Below are 27709 nucleotides of genomic sequence, written 5' to 3'. Positions count from 1 at the left end.
CGTAAAGCAGGAATTGTTTCAGGAAGTAGTGGTGTGTTGGCATTTTGGAGAAATTTGGATCGAAGTACATCTAAACAGACATTTCAACGGCTCTGCTTCTCACGTACGTCAACCAGGGGAAGTATAATGCAGAGGAACATCGCCTAAATAACTCGTTTTCTCGACTAAAAGGATAACTGTAAGTATACACGATGATGCAGTGAATAGAAGCTGTTGCAGTTAGAATGTGTTGTTACCTTTTGCAAAGTTGTGTTATGTGCACATTTACTCTCTAGTTAATATAAATACTTGTATGTTGTGTACATGTTAATAAAAGAAAAAATTATTAGCTATAGTTCACAGAAATATTATTAAAAGTGCAAATTATTACTTCTAAAAATAATTCACTCATTTAATAAATATATCTTTATAACATCTTGTTATTTGATAGACTCCATAACTTTATTTAATGCATTTAGTCAAACACAAAAAGTACCTACTCTGATTTTTGTTTGTGTTGAGCGCCTTTGGTCCCACATATTCTCATGGAAATTGGACTCCTGGATCCTATGTTTGCTCTACTGCAACTTTTCATGATCACGTTTCTTGCGAGAGCTCTTTGATTGTCACAAACCCGCTAGGAGAAAGCCAGAGACATTGATTTAAGGGACATGGTTATGCAGATGTGCACGCACACTTTCCCTTCAAATAGCAGGAATCCTGCTTCATTTTTGGTGGGCAAAATTATAAGCAAATATTAGTATTCTAGTTCTGAAAAGGCCCAGATAGAGAATGTTTGATCTTGCAGTAAGATCACTGATTGGCTACTTGGCTAGGTAAATGACCGCTGCAGGGGACCAACATGACATTAACGTGTTGTTTTTGGATGCATGAAGCTTACAACTTCATGAAAACACAGAAGTGCAGAGAAGCAGACATAGAAATAAACTGCACTAAAAAGGACTTCTAATCTAATATTAGCTCTATTTCCAACACACTTTATTTTTATTTTTAACTGATCCTACCAAGAATTCAGAAGCTTTGTATTGCTTGATCTCTCTCTCTTTTTTGGGTTAGATTTCACAGGATAAATAAGGAGAATAAAGTTAAAAATCAGGGACATTCTGGATCTGTTTCTTCGCTTTTCTTAATTTTTCAAATGTAATTTTGAAGTATAGGATTGGGACTGTGCAATGCCGGACACAAAAATCAAATGATTTGAACTCGGCGGCAAAAAAACCTGATTTGGACATCCATAAAATCCGAGGAAGTGATTTTTGTGCACACGAAAATAAATGCTGCTGAATTATTTTATATTTTTTAGGTGCAGATATAATATTGTCATGTTGCAACACAGTAAAGCAGCTCAGTACTTTCACTCTTTCTAACTTTAAATATTAAGATTTTTACCTTTTCTCTCTCTCCCTCTCTCTCTCTCTCTCTTTCTCCTGTTTCCTTTAACTTGCTGACTCTGGTTTCCGACTACCTCAGAACAATAGCTGCACACTTGCTAGCCCCTATCGGGTTAGAAATGCGCTTGTGAACAATGTTGTTAGCAGGAGGTAAAATTCAGGTGGCAGCAGCAGCGGTCTCCCATGAGAAGGTATCAGTCGGGAGCAACAGCCAGCCACGCTACTTGAACATGCTAATTCGGGTTCTCTCTCTTCCTATTCCCCAGCTGCTACTCCAGACTGTCCCGCTGCTTCTGTTCCTTTTGGATGCGGATAGTTGTTTTTCTCTATTCTCGCCATGTACTCGCCTGCATGTACACATTTTCCTCTCTCTTACTTTTAAATACAATCATTTTATTTTCCTTTTCATTTGTAGCTGTTGAGTACTATTTAGCTATGGATGGGAGCTATATTTAGTTCATCAATACTTCTTGGTCCCTGTTGAAGAAATCATCCCCACAGAATGATTGATTTGACGCCTATGTGAAAAACTCCATACTGTACTTGTTATAGCTTGTCACACTTCAACATTTCCCATATTTGTGGAGAGCATGACAAATGATTATCCTGTCATCAACAACTGTGGATCTTTGCACCTTTCTTCTTCTGGCCAGTCAGTTTATTTAGACGGCCACTTCTTGGTACATTGGTGTTTTTTACTTTTGCATAGCAAACTATGAGATGTTGAAAAATTGGAATATTGTTTTGCAATGTAATCCTGTTTTAGGCTTCTCTAACTTTATTCCTGATCTTTTCTATTGTGCTCCTTGGTTGTCATAAAGCTGTTTGTTAACTAATGTTCTCTAACAAACTTCTGAGGCCTCCATAGAACAGCTGAAGTTATTAAAAACACACACAGTGTTTAATAATTATGTGACTCCTCAAGGCAGTCTGTTACGCTAGGAGTGTCAGAGAAAAGATGACTAATGACAGATTTTTATTGTGGCAAATGTCAAAAACCATGTGTCATTCTGTGATCTTCTACAATGAATTGGCCTATGAAATAATATCCCAATGAAATATATGGAAGGTTGTCATGTGATAAAATGTGAAAAAGTCAAGGGATATGAATGTTATTTTTAGGGCATTTTAAGTTTAAACAGTGGGGAAAAAAGCACTATTAAAACATTACAAACATATGGTTTGACAACAATTCATAAAAACTACAGGGAGGTGTTTATTTCTTAACACAAATGTAGTCACCAGCAGGATACTGTCTGTGTTATTCTTAGCTCTTTTTCTTTATATATTTTACCTCTGAGCTGTCAGAGTAATCAAAGAGAACTCATGGTGTGAAGAGAAACGGCGCTATGCTAAATGAGACTGATAGGAAGCGCACACTGCGAACCGAGCGCACATGGAAGGTGGTGAGAATTAATTTAATTATGTGCGCCAGATGTATGTGAAAAGATAAACCATCTGGCTGATCAAAACTGACTTACTCTGTCTCCGTATACGATTGTGCAATTACTTGAAGCTTTTCGGCACATTTTGTGAGTTATGTCTTACCGCAGCAGAAAATGGATGAAGGAGCTAAATTTGATTAAGCTAAATGCTTAGGTGTGAGCAGTGAAAGCAGCTGTAAAATGTTCTTTTTTTTTTTTTCATTTTTATTTCCTCTCAGACAGCCGAAGAAGGATGGGCAAGAAGGATGCCGGTGCCACCAAGTTACCAGTTGATCAATACAGAAAGCAGATCGGTAAGTTTCCAGATGGATGGATTCGCATGACACAATCAGTATGAATGTAGCAGAGATTTAAAGGAATTGTTTAATTAATTTTAGAAGATCAAAATAAAGTAGAACTAGCATTTAAGTAACAGTTTGAAGAGATCGTGATATTCTTTTTTTAATTTTAATTTTTTTTATAAAAGACTTTATAGCAAGGTCATATAATAATCAAAAGACCAAGTTTTGAAAATGAGTTCCTGATGCTCATCTGACTCATAAAGTTGATCTTTTACTTGTTGTTTTATTCTAAACTGTTATGTTTTAATCATTCATAACTAACTATAATGTAGGTTTAATAAGAAGCTTTTAGGAAAGATTCCACAATTATCCCAAAGTCCTTTTGGTTTCTTATATCTTATCCTGCTTGTGGTTTCTGCAATTAAGTTTCATATTTCCAGAGTCCCAAAACATATTTTTTGTTTTCTGTTGTGTGTTAGTTCCACATAATATCAGGTGAAAACATATTTGCTCTCTTACTTATTTTTTCTGTTTTCACTTTTTTTGTCACATGTAAAAGTTTCAGATCATCAGATTTTTAAAAAATATTAATCAAAGATAACTTCCACAAATATAAAATGGAGTTTTCAATCTAGTATTTCATTAAATACTCAAAGAATAGCCATCCAAACCAACTGTATGTGGAAAAAGTGATGAACCCCCAAACCTAATGTCTGATTTTGCTTCCATTGCCAGCAAGAACAGCCAAGCATTTGTAATAACTGGGCTTAGGTGTTTTTACTAAAGAGTAATTGTATTTCAGTCTTATTGACAGAATTGGTTTAATCTCAGAATATTTGAAGTTTATTTATTTATTTATTTATTTATTTATTTATTTATTTATTTATTTATTTATTTATTTAAGCCTGACTGGCCTCTTTAAGGTCATGCATCCTACCTGGATTTAAGTAATTACTCTTACCTGGTATCTCCAAAGAGCTTTATTTATTCAAGTATTGAAGTATTTCAGAGGAAAAGTTTCTGGTGATGATTTTAAATATTCAATTGTGACAAAAAAATAAAAATCTGTGATTGGATACATACTTTCACTTGGATACATACTTTCACAAAGGCCTGTATCAAATTGGTTCACTGAAACTATTACGCCCTGGACACAGTTCTCTGTTGAAGGATGTTACTGTGCTTATATCACGGCCTCTATGATATTGTGTGTGCTACTGTTTTGTTCATGTTTAATACTGCTTTAATTTGGCAGTACTTGTGCTCATCATCCATCCATAGTTTATACCCAGTTCTCCTTAGGGTTCTGACAGGGGCTGGTGTCTGTGGAAGTCATTGGGTTATTGGTACAACCTGGACAAAAATCCTGACTAAAATTAGGCGAAAGGTTTGAATGAAGTACTTATATACCCATGGCTCATGCCAAATCCTTTGTGCTGTTTTTTTTTTTCTGCTTGGCTGGATAATTGTGAGAATAGGCATTAACTTATAAAATAAACCTTGAAAACAGTTTTTAATATTTATTAAAAATACAATTTCATTATCTCATTATGTGAGTTTCTTCCAGAGTCCTGAGACAAAGATGATTTCTCCCCCCCGCCCCTCTATTTAATGGAGAGACATCCATGGTTGGTTTTGATCAGCAACTGCGATCACTAGGCAACAGCAACTGTATCTGTGCATGTTGAGCAGGAATTAATGATGCACAGCAGATGGTTTACATGTTGGTATAGACAAAAGTGAAAGAATACACTGGAGTTGCAACAATGCAACGATCTTTTGATTGGAAAATAGGGATTAGTGGAATCTACTTGCTGGAAATATATTTTAACATATTTTGATTAGAGATATTTCCCCAACATATACAGTCTTGTGCAGTTCTTATATGTGTCTATGTTCATACGCTTCATCTTTCACTGAAAAAGAAAGTTGGTTAATTAAAGCTAAACATAAAAACACCACATTGTTTTAGTTATAAAATAAAAGACATCAACATAAATTAATATTCTGAGGGATACATTTAGGACGCCATACTATTGGCTAGTGTTATGTCTTTGCTTGAAATCGTTTTAGTGAGATGTTTTTTGTAGCTATTAACTAGTCTCTGTCTAAGTCCTCGTTTTTATCATAGCTGTGCTGAGGCGTTTATAGAACCTAAGGCCAAGAATTTCTATCATACCAAGATCTTGGTTTTGACTTTGTATACAACATTATATTCCTTAATTTTCAACCAGTCGTTGGTGGATCTACTGGGATGTTTCATGCCATTGTCGTGTTGTAAAGTACAGTTCTGCTTCAGCTTGATTTTTTTTTTTTAAATCCCAGATGTCAGCTGTTTAATCAAGTCTATTTTGGTGTTGTTTTGGTTCATAGATGTACTGCTACACTGTAGACCTTCTCCTTGCTGTCTTTATAAGCAGAAAATCATTATGCTGCCTTGTTTGCTATGCTATAGTGCCACAAGTCAACAACCTTAGGCGAGCGCTTGTCCATTTCCTGGTTATATTTTTCTTGTCCTTTTTTCTATACTAATGTTCTAGCTGGTTAGGTAGTATAAAAATTTCTTCTTGGATTAAAACTAAATATAAATAACGTTAAAAGAAGTGCCTGGTGAGATGTGAGGCCTTTAAATACATATAGCCTTCATACAAATACCTCTCATCAAACAGGTTGAGAAGGGGTCTCAATTTATTTGTTTTCATTCACTGAAACAAAAGCAAATAAAATCCACATGTCACAATTTAAATTTTTTATGACCGTTCTACAGAACAGAAGAATTGCACATATTTGCATGCAACTTATTTAAGTGCCTTTAAAGGTAAACCTTCCCAAGGGACGTACATTCTCCAGAAGATGTTTTCAGCTACGTCTTTGCTGCACCATTTATTGTATTGTTCTGACACACTTCCCCTCAGCGGATGATTGCTTTTTGCCCCCCTGCTGAGTCACGTCCTCAGATTATTCTGTTGTTCCTGGTGTTTCTTTTGTGTTAACAAGAGTCACTGAGGTCTTCATCTTTATTAAGCAAAATAATTTTTAGTGGCTTGTTTTGCAATTGATTAATTTTTTTAAACTATTTTATTGCTAACCTGTGATTTTCTTTCCTATTGTTGAAGGAAAAAAAAAAAAGACTTTCTATTCAGACTAAAATATTTGTTTTTCTGCGTCTTGCGACAGCCTGTTGAGAAATGTCCATTCTTTCTTCACTCTGCAGGCTCTGTCGTGTTTTCATGTAGTGACAGATGAATAAGACAATTTAGTCTCCTGATATTCCCTAACCATTTGCCATTATGCTAAATCGTTCAGGTTCAACAAACATAACAAGCTCAGCTCCTGCAGTCACATTCAAGAAGAAGTGAAGAAAATTATTTTTTCTTTCCTTCCCTTTTTTTTTGTTGTGTTTTGTGTGTGGTGTTTTGTGGCACATTTAAGTTTTGTCCCTTTTTTTTATAGGAATAAATATCCTATTATACCACTGTTTAACAAGAAGGCTTCAAAACAAACACAAAAAGTGTGTAGTTAATGTGGAAAATTGCCATCTTCTACGATAGCGCAAATTTATCTAAGATGGAATTGGCGGCACGTAGTATTTTGAAATGGTAAAATGTGGCGTATTCATTTATCAGTACTCTGGAGTGATTGTTGAGCTGCTCCATCATCTCTGCTGGAGTGCTTTTGCCATATCTGATGGCCAATCAAAGGCTGCTTTGACACTTTTCCTCTAAATACCATTATTAACCTTGTTATAATTGACTGGCCTCTGGGTGGGACGCGTATTTATGTGGAACTGCAAGCGTTTACTCAGTCCATTCAGTAATTGCTGCTGCCTGTTGAAAACTTCTGGAAGTTGTCCACACAGATGGACGCCTATATTTCAAAGTTGATCAAAGTGGACATGTTGAACTCCAGTGTTGGCTTGGTGATAAAATCTCTACTGTGTGCTTGTTGCATGTGCAGCATAGTTATGTTAACTGTCATACTGTAACCTGTCAAAAACTTTAACCCATCATTTCATACACTTGGAAAAAATATGTAAATATATATATGTATAAGCTGTGTATGTTAGACATAACTCCTCTCATTACCGCACTGCAGTGACATTCAGTTGGATTAAATTTGTATCATTATCCATAAGATGACTGGTCAATCAGAATTCATTTGAAAGAATCAATACTTTCTGTTACATGAAAAGAGTTGTAAGCATTTCATAAAGTCAGTATTTATAAAAACTCAGCAGAAAAATTTTAATTCCAGCTCAAGATTGTAAAAAGAATTGGCGAGATTTAATCACTCAAATTAAGAGTTAACGCTAGTTTTAACCCACTAAAATGTATTTTCTACAGATGAACCAACACAAACCAAATACGCAACTAGCAACCAATCCAGTAACAGCACTACTTCTTAATCTACTGCTCCAGATTAAACAAAATCTAATTAATAATAAAGCTATGTCCTAGTCGGAATATTGTTACCAAAACGTATAATTGTTTTGGGTTATGGAGCACGGGCAGACTTATTGGGAAATGCAAACTGATCTGAAACCCCTCAACTCATTTTTCAATTGCCTGAGTCCATTGGCAAATGACCCGTATTCTCCTGAATATAACTGGATGAGCTTTCAGCCAGTCAGGAAAATGAAGATGTCATGTAGGGCTGCAACAGTAGTGATCTCATTTCCTTATCATTCAAACAAACTGTGATATTCTTAGATGTCTACTCCTGTTCTGGTTTCAGTTAAATAGCAAATTTGTATGATATGCAAGTCACACACCCCTTCCTTCTCCTTCCCCCGAGTGCTCAATCAAATGTGATTAATTTTAGCTAATACCCCCTTACCTGTCTCATTATGCTAAGCAGAGGAATGGATCAAGATAAAAACTAATTTCTCCACACTCTCATCAGACACCATTTAAATGCAATGTCAAGCCAGTAGAGGTGAAAAAAAAAAAAAAAAAACACGAAACACTAAGTGGATTGGCAGGCCAAGCCACTTTTATCCTCCTACTCTTCCTTTGACATTTAATTAGAGATTACTTCAGCGGCAGGTACGGTCATACTCCATTTGAGCCAGGTGCTAGTTCTACACCTCAACTTGAACCCATCAACTTCCAGACCTATCATGAACTGGTCTGATCTTAAGACTTTGATGGTCTTTTCAGACCTGACGTTAACATGTGTCATAGCTAATCCAGGCACTAGAAGACCAAGACATTAGCATAGCTGTGATTCACATAAGAAGAGAGAACTTCAACTGTAGCCAAAATAATAATAATAAAAAAAAAATAATAAAAAACCGTTGAGCAAGTCTGGTGAGATCAATCCACAGGAAGCAGCAGTAGACTGACATTTCATCTTTTGACCAGCAAAATGTTTATTTGACATTTCCAATCTGAGAGCTTCCCACACTGTGTGAGTACAGAGATCACTCCCTTGTTCCATGTTTTTTTTTATTTTTTTACTGCACCTCTCCTCAACAGGTTGTCAACTTGCTTCCCTGCTCTGTGTGAAGGAGTTGTTGAACCAGTCACTGAATAAGTGCAGCTTCTGCATGAGCCTCAGCTTCCCTGACTCCGAGGATCTTATAAACCCAAACCCTTTTAGCTGCTGGTTGTCTCTTCCTTCCCCTCCTTTTTCTCCTCCTCCTCCTCCTCCTCATCTGTAAAAGTAATGCCAGGGCTCGCGCATGACAGCTTGACAGATACTTTCTGCATTCACGTCTCCAGCTGAAAAACTCTGCACTTTTTGGGTAACTTTTCGGTCTCCTAGCAACTATTTCCAGTTTTGGGTATATTTGCATGTATGCACTCTTCTCCCCTTTTCTGCTCTACACCAACCAAAGCAATTGCAGGTCTGAAAACCCGTCCTACTCGGATGCGGCGCAAATCTGCAACATTTAAATCCTCATTTACCACATCTGCTAGTCCAGTTGTCTTGCATAGGAGCATAAAACCTGCTTAAAACATCTGCTTCATTTTATTAGTGAATAAGAACCATCTGATTCTTATGGTTTTTTTTTTTCATAATGTAGAGCCAAGAACTGGCTTTTGCCAGCACTCACAAAGAACATAAAGTTGTAAAATGGAGTGACTTTTTGGAGTAATAAATAACCAGAGGGGAGAATAAAATTATAAAAAGGTATGCCAGGTTTATTTTTCTTGTTCCACATTCTGCATGATCTAGTGATCGTGATATAATTTTACAAAACATAATCAAAGTAATTAAAATATTGTGTGTGTGTGCGTGTATGTATGTATGTATGTGTATATATATAAATATATAAATATATATATATATATAAAATGTGTCAAAACAAACCCACATTGGTAGATTTGCAAATATAAACTATACACAACGTGTTAAAGGATATACACTGTTGTTTTTACAACTTTTAAAATCAAGAAAACAAACTGAGTGCAGTGTACAATTTTCTATCAAAATAACCAGAAGACACAGCGGATCCATATGACACATTATTCATATATGGGACTCCATTCTATTTTTAAATAGAAAACATTTTGTTGGAATAAGGTGCATTTATAATTGGCTTGCTTACTTAAAAAAACAAACAAAAAAACAATGAAAATGGTTGTGATTCTTCGTACCTTCAATAATTCTAGAATTATCTTCATCAGCAACAGATGAAGATGAGTTGATTTGGCTGTCTTTTTTTTTTTTTTTTTTTTTTTTTTTACAGTGTCTCTGTCTTTACTGATTTGATGTTGCTTTCTGATGCGATTTTACATTTGGTTGTTTGCGGTCTGCAAAGCTTTGTACCGTTTGTGTGAATAGCGAGGTGAGAGCAATTCTCTCCAACCAAATTTCCCCTTTCCATTTTCTGTCAAGTGAAGGAGACATCCAGTGCCCCCTAATGAATTCCCACTTGCTCACTGCCTGCTTCTGGCAACACGCTCCCCATTTTTATTAGTCCCACACAGAGTCAGCGGGAGGCGAAGGAAGGGTGTAGCACCTGAAGGAATGGAAAGAGAAAAGGAGGTGGAATGAATTTGAAATTTCAGAAAAAGTCATAGGGGAGAATGATGAATATAAACCACACACAAAAAAAACAAACATCTTGTGAGATCGAGCCTTAACACAGAGCTCATGGTCATTTCTCTTTACTGTCTATATAATAAAGAGAAAACTTGATTTTAGAATCTTATGCAAATTTCTATTTATTTTTCACCTTTTTATTGGTGCAAAAAAAAAAATAAGGAGATTTTCTTCAAACACTTTCTCCTGGATTATGCTTCCATCCTAAATGAAATGAGACTTCTCTCTGCATGTCACATGCAGGAGTCCTCATGTGACATTACAAAGGATGTTTTTCTGCTTCATACTAAAATACTGTTATTCTTCTGAAGCTTTAGCGATAAGTATAGTGCGAAGCTGTTTGCATTTATTTTTATGGAAGTATAACGGACTAAACTTTACTCTAAAATAATTGATTTAACCCTGTTTTTCCAAAACGTGATGTTGATAATAACCCCTGACCAATCAGAACTCCTTCCTGTAATGGATTTTAACCATCACCTCAACTCATCTGTCAAAGTTAAGTAAATTCTGTTATACACTGTATTTGGTTTCAGGCATCAGCAGATTGTTTTTAAGCATGTAAATTGTTCACAAGCTATTCATCTCTACTGTCTTTCTTCACAGTACATACTAAAGTGGAGGCCACAATTCTTATTTAACTTTTCACTTATTTTACCAGACAGAGGTTACCGTACACTGACAGGAAATGGACAGTGCTTTGCAAGACTGGCCTTAACAAAAATACACAATGATTTAATTCATGTGGGAACCTGAACTAAACTAAGCTTCTACACCAATTTTGGGTTTCTCAAATTTTCAGCAGTTTTTGACAAAATTTGAAGCACCAAACGACTCTCTCTCACAACTACAACCACTCACTGTTCAGTAAGTTGCTGGCTTTCAATGTTTGATGTTACCAAGGCTTTGCCTCACATTAATCATATTTGCACTTGCTTTTCCAGTTGGCAAGTTTGCCTATAAATATCACTTGTGGGAGTCAATCCCCAAAGGATGTCAAGTAAGCTTAGGTGGGTGGTTCAGATTAGAAAGATTTTGTTCTATTTGACAGACACTGAGTTATAGACATGAAAAACATGAGTATGTGGCGTACGCCCGGGACAGCACGTCAGTCCATCACAGGGCAACACGGGACAAACACTCAAAAGTAAAGTCAATGTAGAGAGACCAATTAAAACGACAAACACGGTCGTATTAATTTCACTGAGGGAGGAAGCCAGAGTACCTGGAGAGAACTCATCTATTCACAAGGACATGCAAACTCTATCTACAGAGAGCCCAGGTCAGGATTCAGACTCAGGTTGCTGCAATGCCAATCGTTGTTCCACTATGTAGGCCTTTTTTATGGGCTATTATTGGTTAAATATTTTTTTTTTATGTATTAATGTTTCACTCACGACTGTTGCGTTTAAGTTACAAGAGGTTCACATTTATCTTTTACGGTTTGAAGCAAAAGCTTGTTTAAACTACACCCAAAATTTTAGGCAATTCATTGGAAATTTTCCATATCTAGTGGTTTCCTACCTTACGCATACTGATGCTGGCGGGAACGTGCCGCCTCATAGACCCGTTTTTTTTTTTTTCATACTTTCACTCACTGATCAGTTTTTTTTTTCTCCCGTGTTCTCTAAATTTTAGGCAAGCAGGACTACAAAAAGACAAAATCTGTCTTAAAGGCGACACGATTGAAAGCTGAAGCAAAGAAAAACTCCTCCGGATTTAGGGTAAGATTACGCAACCTCTCTGTCTCCTCCAGTGTAATTTGAGTGTATATTACACTCCAGTCTGCCTCTTTGTCTCAGTCTATCTGGAATTCCTCTTGTCTGCCTGCCTACCTTTTTTTTTTTTCCTATTTGTCTGTCTAACTGTCTGATTGAGAGTGTGCCTCTCTGGCTCATTTTTAATATTCCAGACTCTTTACTGTACTGGCTCAGGAACTCACTGTAGGCCTTTTGGGAAGGAAATGATATGTACCAGATTCACCTGTAATTATGTGATGTGGCCCCACACCCACGGAAGAATTGTGGGCTTCAAAGGAAATTGCAATGTTCTACATGGTATGAAAAATGCAGCTGTGGTATTGTGTATACAGGAATGCTAAACGTTTCTCTAATAGCAGGGAAGTGATATTCTGTTTGTTCACGTGCAACAGTCTGAAAGACGCTACGAAGCTATTTTAAAGCATGTGGGACTCTGGGGAGGTGGAGACATATGAATCACCCTTAAAAGTTCATTGTGTTATTTGTTATTGTTACAAAAAAGAAAAGATAAAAAGTGTGTTAAAGTCTCTGCAGTCTTTTTGGCAAATGAAATTGAATAACAACATGCTGATTATGATCTAGGCTGCCATAGGACACCAGCTACATTAAGTTGTGCAATTGTATCGCTAAGCAGCACACAGTAACCTCAGTTCAGGGCTCTAGAGTGCCACCAATTTGGTCCAGCTGTTCATGTACATGTCTGTGTCGTGTGGGCCAGGCTAGTCAGATATACAGAGTAGATGCAGCGCAGACGAGGAGAAAATATGGAAAAGTTGAGGCCTGAGCAGTCCAAAAGTCATTACCACTGCTCTGACACGAAACCATCAGTCTTCCAGTTTTGTGTGTAACATTCATGGATACGTGGGTGTTTTAACGCCGCTTTTTTTTCCATGTGAGAAAAACCGCCCTTCCAGCCCAGTCGCCCCAGATTGTGCTGCTAATAGTTATGGCATTATATTTTGTGCCACCGACCTGAAGGCTCACTGAGACTGATGTAAGCACATATCCAAGTGAAGAAACAATTTGTGGCGACTGTGTTTTATATCTCAAAATGCATGGGCCTGGTGTGTCCTGGCACCCGGTCCTCTCCAGCTCTGCTCCTTGGCCTGACGTCTGCATCCGCAGAGTGTATGTAAATGAGCAGTTCGTGAACACCCCAGCCTCCCTTTCACCGGTTGTTTTTCTTTAGCCAATTAAAAAGTTGTTCTGTTTACACTCATAACAAGCCAGCCCCTTCTTTTCCTCATTAAGCCTCAGCAGGCCACAAGGAGCTTAAAGAATGGGCAAATCACATCCAGCATTACACACTGGGTGAAATGGTCAGGTTTTAAAATATGCATCTCTTAGACATGCAGGGCCTCATTAACCACGTCTTTAATCCAATTAGATTAGTCCATATCTTGAAATATTGATATCGGTCATGAATAATTTATGTTTTTCGTGCCCAAGACGAGGGGAATTTTCAGAGGTCGGATTAAAAATACCTCCGGGATGAGGATATTAAACTGACTTGGACCTCTTGGCCGAGAGTTTGATTGAAATTCCGCCTAAATGTAATGGATATTTGGTCATGCTTGCTTTCCCATCAAGTTCTTTTTAGCGTGATGTTAAGTTGAAAACGTGTTTCTTTTTTTTCTCTGCTTTCACACAGCCTTACGTTGAATTCAGAAAGCTTTCACTGGCCTCTACATCTCTGGCTGACGGCATCACATTTCCATTGGTGCTTGTACTTTAGGTTTGGGTGCAGGAGTATGTTGCAGGTGTACCTCAGTGAATTTTTTTTTTTTTAAAAGTTCATTTATTTCAGTAAATCAATCAAAAGATAATTAGTAGATTTATTTGATATACCTCAAGTGATGTTTACGACTAACAGTTAATGAAAACTGAATATTCAGTTTTCATTAATATCGTTTGCATTTCTGCAAACGATAATGCAGAAATGGAGGCCTGCTGAAAGCTACCTCCATGTGCTGTACAGCTTATGCAACCTGTACTTGACCAGGGCTTTATTTGCTTGAATTACTGCATCCATGTGGTGTAGCTTGGAGACAATCTGACTTTATCATCTGCTTCAATACCCAAATGACTTACCCGAATAATCACCGAATGTTGAAACTTTACACCGGACCTGAGGTGAGGCACAGTCTGTGACTCTAGACTCTTCTCTCAGTCTCTGGGACATTGATTTCCAAATTAAGTGCACAATTTGCTTTCATTTAAAAAATTATTTTTGAACCATTTAGGCTAAAAAGTGCTTCATTTTTAGCCTGGGGTTTTGATGTTTTTGTTGGATTAAAACAGTGGCTAAAAACAAGGATTGCAACAGCTGCTGACAAAACTGCTCCCAACTCTTCAAAATGACTCATCATGTCAAGACGTGCTGGACAAAGAGCCAGCAGCAGGTTTATTCAACCACACTGTCTTTACTGCATATTATTGGAAGCTATTTCTGCTAGCTATCGTTAAGGTCATTTTACCTCCTCCATCAGTAGTAGTAGGTCTGGGTTCACAGAATTTATTCAATTAGATCTGTATGTTTAGTCAAGTAATTTTTTTATTATTATTATTTTGGTTAATCAGCGCTATGAACTAACTGTGTGCCCCATTTGCACCTTTTTAACCAGATGTGTGGTAAAAGTGTCACTTTGGCTTGTGATGCTTAAATCTGTCGAGATAACTCTTTACAGTAAGAAGCGATCATATATGTTGTTATCTGTTGTTCACTCTGAACTGAGAGGTTGATAGCTGCATGTCACAATATTGGTTAAGATTTTTTTTCAGGCCTTATCTTTTGTATATTCTCTCTCCTCGCCCGCACTGCAACTACTCAGATTATCCAAGTAGCCTAGCCTGCTCATTTCTGACCGGCTGCAGGACACCGACGCACAGGAACACTGGAGCGCAGCCAACCAGTCATGACAGGTGAAGAGGGGTACGGTGATTCTGTCTCTGATTGGTTTAGAGCACTATATGGGCCTGATGCGTGTCTTGTTGAAGCAGGGATACTTTCAGTGTTGGGATAGACACTCTAGCGTCCTTTCATGTTTGCATGCATTTTTTTTTTTCCTTTTTGCTTTTATGGGTTTGACTGCAGTATCACGCGTCGTTTCTTTTTCTTTAATTAATGAAGTATAATCTGTGTGTGTGTGGAATAAATGTGGACGTATTTGGTGTGTAAAATATCTTATGAATAAAAGAACCAAAATAAATTACGGTGACTTTTTGATGGTTAATATTTTTAGATGCACCTGTATCCGTACCTCTTTTCTTCTTTGAATGAGACGGCTATAACGGATGCAGATGGTATCTCAGAAGGGCCAGCAGACATGCAGGCATGGAGAATCTGGCAGCTGCCAGGGCAGCCTGTCTCAGGGCTGTCCTAGTAACAGGACAGTCTGGATAAGTTGGCAAAACGGAGGATGGAGGCAGGGCAGACGAGCTAAGAAGGTGCCTGACGAACAGTAACTATTTATTATGTTTTCTGCTCAAGTAAACAACCTGCCTGCAGTATTAATGAAGACACCAGCACACTCATTCTGCGTGGTTTTGCAAAAATAACATGTAGCTGAAATATAAGTCCTCTTCCCTGCGTCGGGATCTGACAGCAGTGAGGAAGAAACTGGCAAGAAGATCAGTCTACGGTCTCTCCCTTCAGATTGCCTGGAGAAGAAGCAGAGCCTTCAGAGTAGCTCCAGCAGCATTCTCCTGCAGCACAGGAAACAAGCCTCCTGCCTCGTCTAATTGGCACAAACAACCTTCTGTTCACTTCTGCACAGCTTTTCCCGCAGTCTTATTTAGCTACCGAGTCTAGAAAGTTGGGTGGGGGAAATTGCTCATAGAATTGGCAGAGGATGGAGAGTACAGATGATGACTCTGGGTATACTCCATCTGTCATTTGTGAATTTGTGTTGTGTGGAAACTAAGTTGCAGTTCTTTATTTTGTTTTTTTTTTGTCTGTTTTGTAAAGGTAGTGAAGATAGAAAATAAGTACAGAGTGTCGATTTGGCATTGGATGTAAAACTGGTAACTGGCCAACAAGAAAATTACTATTGCGGGTGGCAACACAAGGTAAACTAAACTCAATATCGCAAAAAGCATACCAAGTAGGAAAGAATTTGGTCACGTCTTAACTAAAGTGTAAGTAAATCCCTACAGATAACCAGTCTAAATAAGTTCCTTAGGTAATTTTTTCTTTTGGTCAGTATATCTTGGTAAATGTCTACATCACACAACCCAGCATTCGGGTGTAAACTCTGACACACACCTCTGACCTGTCACACAAGACATGCTACGTGTGAAATAATTCAACCTGGCTTTGGCGTCGCGAAGGGGAGGCGGATGCGTACAAAATGATTCAGTTTAGTTTCACCATGCTTTTCCATCAGTGAGAGCTGATTTCGGTTCTCCCACGATGTATAGGAGAACCTTTAATCACTTCACCACCTCCTCTTACTTTCTAAAATTGTGCTATGTTCTGTTTCCTTTGGTGTTTGTTATGTGATTTGCAAGCTTATTTGTGTTAGCATTTGTAACTAAGTGGTATTCTTTGTAAATATTTTCTAAAGATTGTGGATACTTGTCTTATCTCAGAGATTTCCAAAAGGTTGCCAACATTTCTGACTCAAAGGTTGAAAAGTATGTTACTGTAACACCTTCTCACTCCCTGTTTTCACAATGTAAGACAGCAAATCTTGATTTTTTTTTATTGGACAAGTTGAATGTAGTTGTAGTTAATTTTAACATTTTTAAGCATGAATTATGTTCCTTTGTGTCAGGATTTTTTTTCCCGTTTTTTTTATAAAAAAAAAAAATTTAGGATATTTTTTTTTAGGTGATCAATTGTAATTTTCTCCAAATGCAAAGTTATTTGAAAAATACATATCTGATGCACAATTTTTTTTTTTTAACCTGCAACAGTCGTCTGCGGTAGAAGGAGGGACCGGGTCAGTTGGCATGCTTTTTTGTCTGTCTGCCATATTGGATTTAACAAAAATAATTTCTTGCATTTGCAGCTGATAGCCAGTAGTTGATAGTGTATTGGATGATCCATTAATGTCCACTTCAATGGTCTGTGTGCATTTATAACATAAAAATCCACAAGTAGAACCAGAAAATGGCTGTTAGATAGCTGTCCACTGTAGTGACCACAATGCATGAAAGGATTCTTAACCTGTTTTGGAGAATATGAAGAGTTGGTCTTGCCCACATTTCATTTATATTCCATAAATGGCTTAGATTAGGAAAGAGAGATAATTTTTTGTGCCTCCTTCAAGTTAAATCTAAATTAGCCAGTCAGAGCTTGTGTAAAAGCCAGACATTTAAATCACACGGAAAGAAACTCTAAAATAATTTGTGTGTTCCTTGAACTCGTGGAGTTCAACTCGTGCTTTGTGACTGCAGGACAGATGTCCCAGCAGCTTCTGCGTCTATCCACTTGCAGACACAAACAAACGTAGGTGCGTCCAGATTGATGTACACATTCCCACACAGGCTCGCACAAACAAACCCAGGAGGGGAATGAAAATCAGACCAGATGAGAGGACGTCTGCTGAGCTGTGGCTCGTCGCCAGGGCGACGGGCACTTGCGCTCCCAGCACACTGAGTTTGCTGCAGCTGCCGCCGGAGCTGAAGGGAGCCGTGTGATGAAGATGATGATGTGCTCAGGCCCCCATCCAGTGGTTTCCATCAAAATGTGGGCAGAGAGGCTGCGAGTTTGTGTCTGAGGGTGTGTGTGTGTGTACTTGTGTTGCTGGCTGCACACACAAGTGTTTGCGAGCCTAGACTCAGTGTGCCGCTCTCCTCGAAAACAATGATCTCAATCAAGTGCAGGTGCTTTGTACGACTTGAGTGTTTGCAGTGAAACCCCTCCAGCTTGTTTTCATAGTCGAGTTACTGTAACCAGCTGTTCTCATAAAGAAGTAGGGGGAGGGAATATCGCGTCTCCTTTTGTTTCGGCAGATTTGGTAAAATGTGTGTATCTGGAGCGAACTGCTTTCTTTCTGATGTGTTTTTTTTGCGTGTCAAATAGCCTCTGTCTTTATTATATTTTCAAAGCTGCCAGCACAGAAAAGAGAAAAGCAGAAAACAATCAAGGCTCCGCGATTTGATCACCCTTTCCTTTTTCTCCGAGGCCCGGGCAAAATGGAAAAGTAAATCAAGCGGCAGGAGCCCGGCGGGTAATATATGAAGCTAAAGTGCATGAAATTTAAAAGTTTTCCAATTAAGAGAGGACTTTAAGCTGTTTGGTGGCTGCTGGGTTGGAGATAAATGCGGGCCAAGGCTAATGAAGACCAATGCGGCTGATGACAAGACGCTGCAACGTGTACACAGATAGCTGGGTTGAGGCTGATGCTTTTTAATTGTCAAGCCCCCAACCCCCATCGTCTTAGTCAGAGAGGAGTTATTATTATTAGCCCCCTGCCACCTCTCATTTGTGCTCAGTCTTATCTCTTTGTTGTTTTCTCTTTCATTCTGTTGTTTTTCATTTGTCATTTCTCTCTGCAATTTGGCCGTCGGGTCGAATTTCTATGGTGCTTTTTGTCTGCTTACTAAATGTGGGTTTTTTTTCTTGTTTTTTTTTTTTTATTTTCTGTTTACTTTTGATTATGAAACCTGTGAACCGCCAGAGAGTCTAACAAGATTATAACCTTGAGTAAAAAAAACCCCAACAAAAAACATATTTTTACTGTATTTACTCAAACATTTAAACAAAAGAAAAAGTGCAAAACATGAGTCACTTATTTTATATATTTAAAAATATGTATGTATATATACTATTCCTTATAATGGGACATTTATAGGTATTTATTGATGATTTTAGCCCACTGAAAATACACCTGCTAAATTTTATTGCAGCTTTCAAGTAGATCTCCCAATGACTGAATATTTTACATTTTTATTGTCATTACCTTCATATAGCTCCATTTAAATAACAAATGTGTATTAACTGGATAATTAACCAGACTATCTGATCAGGTAGCTGTCCATCAGTCAGGCGTTTAACAGACTTGCTGGTGAAGCAAACTTTAAAAAAATAGAAGCTAAGCTTTGCCCAAATGGCCCCTTTTTAGGGGCTAAAAATAGTTGCAGACAGCTCAAAAGTTGTCAGCCAGGTGACCGGCAGTACACAGCAACGAGTTGGGGAGGGGAAAGAGGGTAGATTTAATCTATGTTTCACATATCTATCAAAAACTCTGGTCACTACTGGACGTTCTCTCTCATCTCACTTGGATCAAATGAAAGAGGCTAAGAAACGGTAATATTTGTAAACCTTGGCATACTTCATACTAGAGATGTGCCGGTCAGGTTTTTTCCTGCCAATACCGATACCGATCACCCATGAGGGCCGATCACCGATCCCGATCACATAATTGTTTGGGGTTTTTTGGGGTTTTTTATCATAAACACTATTGGTTACATTATGTGGAAAAAGGAACCATGAATTCACCTTAATTTAGACAAAGACTTGTTTTTAATAACTTTTTCCAAGAAGAAAACTAAACAAAACAGGCATTGTGCAAATTGTACTCCTATCAGTAATACTATCTTTAACAGACTGGTAACATATGAAGGCTCTGAAGAGCAAAGAGCCAAAATAAAACCTCTCAACATTGCCAAAAAAGTTCAAGTATAAAACTTAACATTCAAAGGCAAATACAAGTTTCATTACAATAAACAATCCAGAGTTACTGAATGAAAACTTCCTGATAGCATGGCGGCTAGCTGATTACTGGTAGTTCTGATTGGCTGTTTCTGACTGAGCGGAGTAATTATGGAAAGCAGGGAGGACATCGATTATTTTTTTAAGAGATTATCTGTCACATGTTAGGACAGCGAAAGTTTTAATACGTATGTAAAATGTATTTTTTTAAGTCAGATGCTGCAGCTTTAAGCAGAGGTTCAGTGTGAGAGTCACTACCAGGTGGAGCAGAAGCCGCGCTCCGTCTGTGAAATATTACTACCCGTAGCACGTAGCAGCGGTTCAACAGCGAGAGCAGAACCAGCGTCTTACATCGCAGCTCGAAGACTTAAATAATTTTGCGGGTTATTAGTTTAGCTTTCTGACTATCATGCTAACCCGGGTGAGTGTTTGTAGCTGTGCGCTGCTTTACCTGCTATCTGATCCTCCGTATGTCTTTTTTACTGCAGTGAGCCTCGATGTAGCCAAACTCCGTCAAGTATGGCATTGTTTTTATGTCGCATTAGCTTCGTTATGTTGATGCATTTTGACGTGCTTCAATTTTCCGCCGCAACACACAAACTTCCCCATTCACTCAGTGCGTTATAGTTCCACATCGCTTAGGATTTGTTGCTGCGCGTTTGCGCAGTGTGAAGGAAAGAGGAGACCAGCTGCACAGGCAGGCTGCAAAATGAGATGCAGGTGATTGGTATCGGCAACAAGAGACCCCGATCACCAATCATACACTTTTTCACGGAAATCGGCTGATTATGATCGGTGGCCGATCGATGGGCACACCTCTACTTCATACCATTAACCCCCCCATGCCTACAAACAGATCAAGTGCATCAAAAAATAATATATAAAAAAAAAAAAACAGATAAAAAATAAATCTAAAAAAAAAAATGAAGAGGTTTTAATCATGTTGTAACTTTGACTTTCCCAGGGTCACATTCGTTTTCTGAAAACTAAATGTTTCTTTTTTGAATAACCTTTAATCAGGCTGCACTCTTTCCCAGCCCTCCAAGCTCTCTGGTGCTGATTAGAAAGTTTGCGGCTAATGAGTTCTCTTGATAAAGAATTACTGGCATTGTTCAATACTCTGAGTGCCCCTAATGAAACTCCAGCTGATGAAGATTGTAATCGTCTGAGCTGCACATAATGAACAAGCGCTCCAAATTCCCATTTTCAACTTGAATACCACTTTGTTGGAAAGCCTCAATTTGTTTGACAATTAACCAATAGAAAATCTTTAGAAAAAAAATTAGGCCATTTCTGTAAGGGGAAAAAAAAAGTTTTACTGTGAAGATCAGAGGTGGAGTTCAGCGCCCTGGACGCTGAATTTCATTACTTGTGAAATTAGATTTTTATTTGAGTATTAATTTAAAATGTATACAGCGACTGCATCACTTGTTTTGCAAAACTTAATTTTACAAGTACGTTCAGATGTATTCTGTATGGATCCACCACTGTTTTCTTCATCTGCTATTACTGGTGACCAGCAGGTGGAATACTGGAAAATAACCTTTTCCACCTGACAATTTAATGTATCAAAAATCTATAAATGCATAAAAACCGAGAGAGGTTTGGGATTTATGCTTTGCTGCATTCAAAATTACTTGTATCAAAGAACTTGTACTGCACTTACTTCTTTTATAATACTTATCGGGGAGGAAAAAAAAACCCTGAATCCAACAGGTATGCATCTCTAATTCTTCCAACTCTCTGCAGAGGTTTTAATTGTGAGACGTATTGAGCCCTAGACTAGACTGCATACCAGTTTAAAGAGCAGCTGTGCAACTCTTATGATACTCCTGTTCTAGGGGAACATTAATGTTTTGATATCTTCAGCGGTTCTTCCTCAGAAGAAGAAAAACTAGAATTTGCCTTCTGAAGCTGTTCTGTGTTGAATTGTGGGTGGGTCACTGGCAGAGAGCTGCAGCAACGGAGTAGAAACACAACAGTGTGTTTTGAAAGCAAAAAAATTCCGATTTTTATTAACTTTCCTGAATAAAAAAAAAAAAAGCATGTGATGTTTAAAATCTGTCTCGGTGAAAGTTAAATGATTTGCTAATGCAGTTACTTTAAGGAACTATATAATATGCGTTTCCTGACCCACGTTGGGTCATGAGGTTTGACGTTTCTTCGAAACATGCAGATAGAATTTAATAATTGTAATGGGGACTGAGGTGTCATTATTTGCTGCAGTTTTTTTTTTTTTCTTTTTTCTTTTTTTACAGTGTGCTTTGTAGAGTTTTACCCCCCTTTTTAACTAATTTTCCATTCCCCAACTGTCTGTAGTGATGAGATAAACTTGGGTTGCGATCTGGCTTTGTTTGTCACAACTCCAGCTCGTTTTAATGTCTTAATTGTTGCTCTGCCTGTGGAATCATAGCCTGATGTGAGCAAGTTTAGATCAGTAGATTTGTCCTCGTTGCACAAGAAGATCAACAAACATTGATCTAACTGAATGGTATGTTCTCCTGTCTTCCCCATCTTGAAGACTAAAAATTGGCCCCACATCACATTTGCATGCTTCAGCTTTAGTTTTTTTTTGTTGTTTTTAAAAGAAGAAATTGTTAAAATAGATCTCCTACAACTTTTGAATTATTATGCAAAGAAAACGTTCATTAAATCTTTCAGTAAAAGTCCATTATCATTGTACACATTTTTCTCGTGAAATGAGCTTCGCAATTCCTCGTCTTTCATGAAGGGCGTTTGCATTTATTTATTTTTTTGGTTCATTACGAACCTCCATCACCTACTCGCTTCCATTTCGCCGCGAAGATTTCCTGCCACGAATCGGCCGGGTGTGTTTGTGTCATTAATGCGCAGATGGAGCCATCAGAAACAGAACTCCCACTGCGGAGGCTTGTTTTTACTTAAAAGAAAGCAAAGCCATCTCCATGCAAACACACAGGTATACACAAGAAAACACATCTGCTTTCGTTTTGGCTTTCTGTCAGCCCAGTAGCTTCTGTTTTTCCTCTGCGGTGGGAAGAATAAAGAAGTGATTATTATGGAGGAATCCCTTTAGAGCCGTGCCAAAAGGCGGCTAGATTCTGCACGAGTGTGTGTTCCTGTAAGTAAATTGTGTAATCTAAACACCATGAGTCCTTTGTACTGTTTGTCTGATTTTGCAAATAAAGATAGTTGGATGGACCTCTCGTGTTCTTCCGGACAGCATTCTCCAAAGTGGTGCTGTTCTTCTGAATCCATGCTGTTTCTCCTCAAAAAGACATCAGAGAACCAAGGGACAAATCAATTTAGTTTTTGCTTTTGCTTCATTGAAATGGCACTTTCATTTTGACTTTTTTTTAAATTGCTTTTTATTTTGCAGGCTTTTGTGCTGTGAAATTAGATGGAAAGAAAAATGTGTGCACAATTTGCATAAATAAGTAATATGTAAACCTTTTCTTTTTCTCTTTAGGATGCCTTCCTGGTTGTTGCAGCGATTTTGTTCTTTGTGCTCTGCGTTTACGCCTTCTTCTACCTGAACCTGAGCACAGAGATCAACCTGGATCTGGACATGGATTAACGAGTTGTGGTCAGCAAACCAAAGCCTTTGATTCTTTCCTTTTATGGCCGAAGACCAATATGTGAAGTAGACGACGCCTTTTGCAAATTTGATAGTTACCGCTCATTCAGACCCAGGTATAATTCCCCTCAGCTTTGGCTGTTTGAATATGGCAAGCAGTCATATTCTACACTTTATATGCAGTAAGGAGACTGTGACTCTGTGGGGGGTAAACACATCAAACGTTTGCAGTTTCTCGGGTTTGGTTAATTTTTACAGTCATATTTGCTGTTTAGCCTTGGAACAGTTTGTCTTCATCCTCTTAATTCAAAAGTATTTTTGAATTTGAATGAAATTTTAGTACTTATACTCTGGAATACAAGTGTATTGATTAGTTTTTTTCTGGGTCAATACTATTTTTGTTTTGTTTTTTTGTCGTTTTTCTCTGTGTGGTTTGGTTTTTTTGATTCTGACCAATCTCTGCTTTTCGAAGGACTAAAACTCAAACCCTTGTTTTGTTTCAACAGCTGAATGTAAACTTTTTACAAAGTAGATTTGTACAAGAAATGTACATTTAAAAAAATATATATTTTAATTGTCATGCATTCAATGAATAAATTGCGAAAGAAATTCAAATTTTCAGTATCTGAACAAGCGACAAACTTAAAGAGAGGACTTCCAGTCGCTACGCCGATTGATTGGTGCGTCACTTCTGCAATAATTCCCCTGCTAAATCTTCATCCAGCAAAGACAATGAGCTTCTTTTTACACCTCTGAGCCGTGCCAGTCATACCCCGCGCAGTCACGTCCCTTTGTTTTCCACCGCTAATAGAAAAATGTAAATCTGCCGCTGCTGCAGCTACAGACAAAACCCCCTTCCTCACATTCCAGTGCACAAAGCTTTCCTCGTGGATATCTCGAGATCACAAAGTGTGAGATTAGAATCCACAAAGCCCTCGTCCTGATTGAACATGTGCGCAGAATACAGAACGCCACGGTGCACCTGCTGCACGCAGGCAGACGCGTACAGGAGAACTGCTGCAAATGCAATCCTGTTCTTTTATTTAAACTGAAATTAAAGTGCTTAAAGAGTGGAGCAGAGAACCCAGAATTGTTTTCTTTTCCCTTTTTATTTGTATTAAGCGATATGAAGGTTGTCCAGAACTTTATTTTTTTTTCTACCACTTCTCTCTTTATGCATCTGGGCTCCAAGATGTAAGGAATTCTCCTATTCTGTTTTGTTAGCAAGAAAGTAAGTAGTCAAGGGTTTCTGATGATGGTTTTTCTTGGAAAAGTTTTTTTTTCCGCTTGCTTCTTTATTATATTTTTTGCAAAATACACAAAAGGCAATACCAAATACATAAGCAGCCTCTCATTCCTAACCTTTTTTTCTTCTTCTTTCCAATTGAATGAAGGTCTTAAAGTCTGAGTCTGATTGTGTTCTGCTGCTGAAATGCCTTGTGAAATGTGAGACAGATTTTCCAGCTCTCAGCTTATGTTTTCTCCCACAACCTTGCGACCTCTTGTAAAAAAAAAAAAAAGACTACATGTCAAAGAAACCATTATGATTAGAACACACTCGTACCCTCAACTGTGGGGGGGGGGCTTTTATCACGCTTTGGTACATCGGGACCCTCCTCCTCCTGCACTGCGACTCGCTCACATGTGTAACAATGGAGAGCCGTGACTAATAGACCTTCAAACATGACACCTGTTATCTAAAAGCTCACCATTACAGCTACAAGAGCTCTGACATCAGAATAATGGAAAGACTGTGTGCTTTTTTTTTGTATTGGTTCCGATGATATGTTTAATATTTGTGTAATGGTTTCTGCTATTGTTAAGCCTGTTAGAAGAGTGCATGAACATTAGTGGGGGGGTTTTTAAAGGGGTTGTGAATATTTGGATTTTCTCAAATTTTCTACTGTGGAATGTAAATTGATCTGCTGTTAAATAAATATAAAAAAAATACTGCCTGATAGTCACAGTTTCATGAAATCATTGACTTTGTGTGAACTAAACCTCGTTTTTCCTCTCCTGAAATGTAAACCTTTCTGTCGGAAACTTTTCCAGCTTAAGCCTTGCAGAGCGTCAGCATACCGATCAGACTGGTGTCTGTGGTAAAAGTATTACTTTAATCGCAGTAATTAAAGCAAAGTTGCATTTAAACTCAATGAAAGTTCATCAAGCAGTCTGAACTTTGGATGACACACTTTATTTCCTGTAGTATTTTATTATTCGTTTGCTGTCCTTGCGTGTTGGTTTCATTATGACGAGCCTTTAAAGTTGATGCAAAAATAAAGCGGTGAATTGAGGTAATATTTATGTTTTTCATTGTTTAACTTCCATCAATCTGTGGGAAAATTATGCAGCAACAATTTTAGAATAGGATGCACAAGTTTGAATTTATTATTGCCGTTTCTCTAATCCACTAAGGCCGACTATGATATCAGTTTAAAGGTTTCATACCAATATGCTCTTCCAAACACACACGTATGGCCCTGATCATAAGCCCATAGAACAGTCATGGTTGCTTTTCTTTACGTTATGTTAATGTTAGACTTTGACTGCTACTTCTTGTCTTCTGTAGTGGCAGTTATTGCCACTGCAACAATTGTATTGACGTTAAATTAGAAAATGTGTGTCAAAAATATTTTTGTGTAAAATGTCTTCAAATGGTTTTCTTACAGAAAGTATTGCTTTCCTCCTGATTGCAGTGGTTGTTTTTTTATGCAAAAAACAATAGCATCAATAAATTTGTACAGCAGGTTTTGAGTAATCTTTTAAATCTAATGATGGAATAAAAATAATGATAATGAAAACTGGTGCTGCTGTGATTCACTTACCAAAGTCAGAGGCTACAAAAGCCAGATGCACATTGAAACGAATATAAATGAAATGATTTTCACTGTTACACCAGTTTTAGTTTTCTTTTTTAAATGCTTGACGTTAAAGGTTCCAGCATCATTCCACTGTGGAATTGATTTGAATACATTTCTAAATTCCCAAGCCTAATAACATTCATGATTATGCCATTTGTATGTTACTATTTGATTAAAACCGCAGTTACTTGATGTCTTTTGAAGATTACTGTTTGTACGTCAGTAGGTTCTGTTGGAGTCCCCTGGGATGAGCTGCAGCGTCTTAAAGGACATGCTGCTTAGTGCGGCACATTAATTCACAAGGATAGACATAGGAAAGACATAATTTGATGTCATGACATGTTTCTACCATCCATGAGTTCTCCCTGTCTTGCATTTGCATGGGGTATTAATCAGTAGCTCTGAGTGAGTATTTAGCCTTTATATGTCAACAGCATTTTGCCGGAGCTGAAGCCTTACCCACCATCCTGTGACAAATGAGCCAGAAGCCCAGCACCCAAACTTTGCTCATTAGTCATGTAAGGTACGTCACCAAGAGTAATTACGCCTCGCCTGAAACCTGCGTTTACACCAGCTTGCACACGAGAACAGCACGTCGTGCTCCGCACTTCGCCACATTTAAAACAATGTGAGGCATTCTAATATGTGCTTATCTTGACACGAATCATAATTATAAATGATGAGTATGCCAGGGTTTGGTTTGGTGATTATTTGCCTTTGCCTTAAACAAATGTGTTTGGTCGCATTCTCTCTAGTGGATGTAAATGCGGATTGACCTCAATTTATTTTCACTTCAGCTTTTAAATGGTGTGTTCCTCTGGTTTGGTTCCATTTTTGTAAAGCAACACATCAATCCTGAAAAGCCTCTCTCTCTCCAGCGTCCACCTGCATGCGTGTGTGTGTGTGCGTGTGTGTGTGGTATTTTCAGCTCTCAGAACCGTGGCTGTGGCCATGCTCCAGTGAAGCAGTCAGTCTCTCTGACAGACTAGTGGGAAGTGAGGAGGGTCAGTTCCTCCAGAAGCTCATTTAGTTCCTATCTCTATCAAACACACACACACACACACACACACACGCATGCATGTGTACGCAGTTTCTCTGAGCTTCTCTGACAAAGCGTCTCTCTCTCTCTCTCTCTCTCTCTCTCTCTCTCTCTCTCTCTCTCTCTCTCTCTCTCACACACACACACACATGCAGACATACACTGTTGCGGTCCCATTAGGGAGATATGGTGAAGACAGGGCTGATGATGCGTGTCACACAGCACTACTGCTGGGCTCACACTAATGTCTTCTCCCTCTTTCTTCCCCACCGTCATTCATTATTTTCTACTTGCCAGTGGTTCGCTCAGACTCCAGCTTCATGTTCCCGTTTCTACCTTGCAATAACAAACGCAATATGTATTTGACAATTGTTTGTGCATGCCAAATGAGGAATTTCATGACCGATAGAAACAAGGTTTCACGTGAAGATGTGGATTCTAGTTCCAATATTCAATGCTGTTGTCACTGTGTTGTCTCACCCATCCATCCGTTGCCTCTCTGCAGCTCGTTGTTGGAGATCTCTTGGTGTTCCCAGTGCAGAAAGGATCCATCTCGCCTCCCGTGTGACGAGGGTCTTGGGATGTGCCAGAAAAACTTTTGAGAAGCATCCTGATCACATGTGCAAACCAACTCACCGGACTCTTTTTTTTTTTTTTTTTTTTGAT

At 38.2% G+C, this 27709-nt stretch overlaps 1 protein-coding gene across 1 annotated transcript; it reads left to right on the top strand.

Annotated features, from left to right (window-relative positions):
* triqk (triple QxxK/R motif containing) lies at nt 1–25096 on the top strand. The gene is made up of 4 exons (XM_008421962.1): nt 1–178; nt 3055–3129; nt 11806–11891; nt 23036–25096. The coding sequence occupies exons 2-4, from the start codon at nt 3069–3071 to the stop codon at nt 23141–23143; spliced, it is 255 nt and encodes an 84-aa protein (XP_008420184.1). The 5' UTR covers nt 1–178; nt 3055–3068; the 3' UTR covers nt 23144–25096.
* The last annotated feature ends 2613 nt before the right edge of the window (nt 25097–27709 follow it).

Source organism: Poecilia reticulata, linkage group LG11 (assembly GCF_000633615.1).
Source record: "Poecilia reticulata strain Guanapo linkage group LG11, Guppy_female_1.0+MT, whole genome shotgun sequence".
NCBI classification, from domain to species: Eukaryota; Metazoa; Chordata; class Actinopteri; order Cyprinodontiformes; family Poeciliidae; genus Poecilia; species Poecilia reticulata.
The sequence above is the reverse complement of the archived record's forward strand: the minus strand, read 5'-3'. Positions and strand labels throughout refer to the sequence as shown.

What these genes read in the sequence shown, in the direction of transcription:
- triqk (XM_008421962.1), top strand. Translation starts at nt 3,069, where the DNA reads ATGGGCAAGAAGGATGCCGGTGCCACCAAGTTACCAGTTGATCAATAC. An exon ending in TCAATACAGAAAGCAGATCG is followed by an intron (nt 3,130 to 11,805) that starts GTAAGTTTCCAG and finishes TCTAAATTTTAG; the next exon opens with GCAAGCAGGACTACAAAAAG. An exon ending in AAAACTCCTCCGGATTTAGG is followed by an intron (nt 11,892 to 23,035) that starts GTAAGATTACGC and finishes TTTTCTCTTTAG; the next exon opens with GATGCCTTCCTGGTTGTTGC.